Genomic DNA, 4,741 nt, shown 5'->3' on the forward strand with positions numbered 1-4,741 from the left:
TTCAGATCTTCACCCATTCCAGATGAATGGTCAGGAAAAAATCCAGGCTGTTGCATGACTGATGAATCAGGTGTGCCCTTGTGAAATTCAAGGGTAGGCATTTCCTTCCAGCATTTTCTCTTTAATGTAGCCTACCTCAGCCTTGGATCTGGCTGAGAATTTGGCCTCATAAGTATTTTGATGTGACACATCATATGGATGGCTGGGATGGTGTGAAAACATCATGTGGGCCCCACATCTGAGTACCGCTGGACTGCACCCCTTCTTACATGATAAAGAGGAAATAATACATACTGTCAGAACGGTAGATGCAGGTCAACTGTAACTATTGTGAGTGACACTACCACTTGTGAAATAGTGGGGAATGCAGAAGATATCGTTTTGCCACAAATGGCCCACTGGATCTCCACCTTTCCTTCTTTTTCAAATACTCCCTCCATAAAAGTCTTGTATTCTGACCCTCAATCAAAGTTCTGCAACTCCACATTCCTCTCCTTCAAACCCAAAAGCTGACAAAGTAAATAGCATGGTTGAAATTCCTTCCTCAACACCTTTTTATATTCAAACCTTGTAACCAAAACCATCAAACCATTCAAAAAAGCACTTTAAATTCATTCTAAGTCCACATACTTTGCTTTTGGGGTCTTTATTCCCAAACAAGACCACTTGGGTTTCTTCCAACTGAGAAAAAAAGAAACGAAGAGATGAAGAATTTTTGTGGAGATTGCCTCAGATGGGTCTGATTTTCTATAGAAGATATTCATATGGGCAGTCTGTTTCTGGGAAATCTTCAATTGGGTCCGTTTCTTTATTGAGGATCAGCTATTTCCAGAACTAGAGTTCCAATAGAAAGGAGAGAATTGAGTGATTTTTCATGTTGCATGAAAAGCAATTTTGGAAGATTGGATTTCTTGAATATATTGTATAAAGAAGTGGTTTGATCACTGTAGTGGACTTGGATTCCTGAATTCAGCATTGCAACAGCATAAAAGGTGGGGTTTGGAGTAATTGGAGTTGGGTTTTCCTTGTTTTCTCATATATTGGCAAATGCCATCATCCCAGGGTCTTGTATTTCTCATGATTCCAGCAAGTTTTGCTGTTCTTGTTCTTCTTCCATTTGTGGGCTCATCTCATGAACCAGCAAAACTAGTCAACAGTCACAGGAACCACCATCAAAACAATCACAAGGTAGCTCCTCTATCAGAAAAAAATAAAATTACTCCAAATTTGCGATTTTATTTTTTCTTTCAAACCATGTGATTCGAAATTTGGGCTTCTTCCTTGTTAATTTTTCGACCAGTTGATAAGATCTGATGCTGCACTTTTTATTTTCAGTGTCCTGAAGTTTGGATTAGAAGGGTGTGATTTTGTTTCTCTATATTTATAATATAAAACTTCACTGAAAACAACAGATTGCTAGAATCAATCTCCAATGTTGTAAATTTTCGTACGAATATATGATTTTTATTTTTATTTTTTTTTGTTTGGGTATTTTCAGAATTTTTTGTTACATTGATTGTCTTTAATACATGATAGCAGCTTTGAATAGATCATATAGCAATTCCCTCTCTCCGAAAATATAGAAGAAAGGAATCTGTGCACCGATAACTGCCATAAAAATACATGTAATGAGCCTATCCATCTTACTATTTCTTGATGAGATTAATCATTTTAATTTATTTTTGCAAAACTTCTCCATACCATGCATGATAATGAGTCTACCCATCTTACTATTTCTTGATGAGATTAATCATTTTAATTTATTTTTGCAAAACTTCTCCAACCATGCATGATAATCAGTCTATCCATCTTACTATTTCTTGATGAGATTAATCATTTTAATTTATTTTTGCAAGACTTCTCTGTTTGGAACAGTGGATTGTATTTGCCTGATATTGTGTCATGTTTTGTTATATTTACAGCTGAGCCCTCAACTCTCATTCCAAGTTACACTCCATGGCTTTCTCCTTTGGGCTTCAATGGGATTTCTAATGCCTGTTGGTATACTTATCATTAGGATGTCCAATAGAGAGGAATGTGGGAAAAGAGTCAAGGTTCTCTTCTACCTCCATGTTATTTTACAGGTGAGGGATGAGCTTCTCACCCTTCTGTTACATTCTCCAGTTTTAAATATCGTCTGACACTACTAGGTATAATCCGAGCCATATCGGTTTCGGTCCAAAACAAAATGAGCCACCATGCTGGAACAAGACAAATGGACCAATATGGACCGATGCGGGGCACTGGAGAGTCACGCTATGAAACAGCTACTTGATCCACGCGACTCAAAATGACAATGCCGCCCTCAAATATTTTTTGGACTGACAAAACTGCCCTTTTGTAATCTTTTTTTTTTTTTTTGGTTAGCTGGTTAGTGCACACCCATGTCAGTACACACACTCCATGTTAGCCGCCCCCACTAGGGATCGATACCAAGACCTCAAGTGTTGAAACGAGGTATCTCCACTCAGTCTGCCAGTTGAGCTATGGATCTGGGTGTTACTGCCCTTTTGTAGTCAATCAAGCCCATGAACTGTTTAAACCTGCTATAACAGTTTTATGATGGTAATATAGAAGTTTAAAAAAAAAGATTAATGATGATTACTGATATTAAAATGAATGCTCGGATTGAAAGAAAGGCGATGTTATAGAAATCAGATCACTTTTCTAAATGGTTTGCCCGCGATTGGAAGAAAAAGATAAAAGGAAAACAATCATTAGGCTGCTTTACACTTTATACCGATAATCATATTGAAATTTCATGTTGATAATGCTCTAGTTATGGTCAGATTCCTCTTGTATATGAGATCTGAACTGGTACATGTATCTTTGTTTGAGTTAAACAGATTGCTTCAGTTCTTCTTACCACTGCTGGGGCAGTTATGTCAATCAAGAACTTCGAGAATTCCTTCAGCAATACTCATCAAAGGATAGGATTGGCCCTCTATGCTCTGATGTGGTTGCAACCCTTGATTGGGTTTTGCAGACCCCAAAGGTAAAATCCTCTACTATTGTCCTTGATTTGCTGAATCGCAGTAGGTTTGTAAACGACGGAGCTATACGACAGACTGTCGCTCATGGCAACGGACCTGAATTGGGTCAGCCGGAACATAGCCCATTCACCTATTCAGCCTGAAATTGAGATCCCATCCAGGCCGTTTAACGATATAGGTTGTCTAGAACATCTAGTTGATGCACACCTCTAGCATTCCCAAGCATCCAATCAATATGAACTCTTGGGAAGGCCATGGCTCAGGGGTGTTGTAGATATAGATACAGCTATGTAGACAGCTTAGATACCTATCATCTAGGTTCTTAAACTGTTTATAAATACAATGGTTCTCATCTCAATGAAATACAGAATACAATCTTCCACAATGTAGTACTCAAAATTCACAGATCTGATCAAAGGTTCCTAATTGACTGATCATTGGACCTTTTCGTGGACTGAACAGGGGATTTTATTTTTTATTGGGCATGTTCTTATCCAATAATGGACCGATCAGTAGTTAATTCCACCTATTGGACACCGGAGAGGCATGGCCTCAGTTTATAGTCCTTCATTTCCTGTATTTAACTGAACATTTTGAGCTTTTCTATCCACAGAGGGGTCAGAGGAAGGAGCATATGGTACTTTGTGCATTGGATACTTGGAACTGGAGTTTGTTTACTGGGAATCATCAATATATACACTGGCTTACAAGCCTATCGCACAAAGACCTCAAGAAGTACAAAGCTGTGGAGTTGTCTTTTCTCAGCTGAGGTCTCTCTCATTGCATTCCTCTACTTGTTCCAAGACAGATGGGAGTATATGCAAAAGCAAGGAGTGATTTTGGGTGGAGAACCAATCACGCCAACTGATCAGATTACTTCGCCAAAACACACCCAAAAGCAGTTGGCAATAACTTGTTGAAAGAGCAATGTCTAGATGTTTTTAATTCAACTTACATGGGGTTTTCTACCTTCCTTTTCCTTATTCCTTTTTGGGTTTTTTCTATGGAGATAAGATGTAGAGTTGTATGGGATTCCTGGGAGGATTGATGCAAGATAATGTAATGGGAAATGATATATACACCCTATGTTTTCTTTTAATGCATACAACCTGTTTCTACTTGTGGTAATAGAATGGTATCTGGGTAGTGCTAATCTAATATCAAAAGTGGAAAGATAGGGGTGTGTGTATCAAAAGAGAGGGTGTAGATATCAGTTCCCTTGTGCTAAAGAAGTATTGAGATTGGTTTTGGATTTTGAGATGTTAATAATGCTAAGCATCTGTCTTAATATATAATGAGATTGGCTTTTTCTATGCTTTCTTGAGGGGGAAGAAAGAGAAGACTGTAATCATCATTGTTCCTTTTGATTAATTTTTTTTTAATTATATTAAATTGCATGCCATGATGACTGGTGGGCCATGGGTGTATCAATGGCACCATAAATGTCCAAATCAATAACAGAGTGACATGGTTGATGTAACCATTTTATAAAGGCTAAATGCTTGGGATGTGTTTGGATGAACTAAAAAATTGAATTGCAATTGCTTTTCTGATGTGGGAATAACCAAATTGTAATTTCCTTAGCATTCATAAGTTTAAACTTGTGCAAATTCCCACATGTTCCAGCTTATGCATGTCTGGAATCCGAACCGTGAATGAGATGTGCGGTCTAAAGTTCACGGTCCACCCCAACAATCAGGCCGATCCAGAACTCAGGTGGGTCACATCACATGTAACAAGGCTAAAAA

At 38.1% G+C, this 4,741-nt stretch overlaps 1 protein-coding gene across 1 annotated transcript; it reads left to right on the forward strand.

Moving 5' to 3' along the window:
* The first annotated feature begins 403 nt into the window (after positions 1 to 403).
* On the forward strand, positions 404 to 4,306 carry LOC131245577 (cytochrome b561 domain-containing protein At4g18260-like). The gene is made up of 4 exons (XM_058245133.1): positions 404 to 1,188; positions 1,923 to 2,084; positions 2,847 to 2,995; positions 3,607 to 4,306. The coding sequence occupies exons 1-4, from the start codon at positions 1,048 to 1,050 to the stop codon at positions 3,911 to 3,913; spliced, it is 759 nt and encodes a 252-aa protein (XP_058101116.1). The 5' UTR covers positions 404 to 1,047; the 3' UTR covers positions 3,914 to 4,306.
* Positions 4,307 to 4,741: the final 435 nt, after the last annotated feature.

Source organism: Magnolia sinica, chromosome 5 (assembly GCF_029962835.1).
Source record: "Magnolia sinica isolate HGM2019 chromosome 5, MsV1, whole genome shotgun sequence".
Lineage (NCBI taxonomy): Eukaryota > Viridiplantae > Streptophyta > Magnoliopsida > Magnoliales > Magnoliaceae > Magnolia > Magnolia sinica.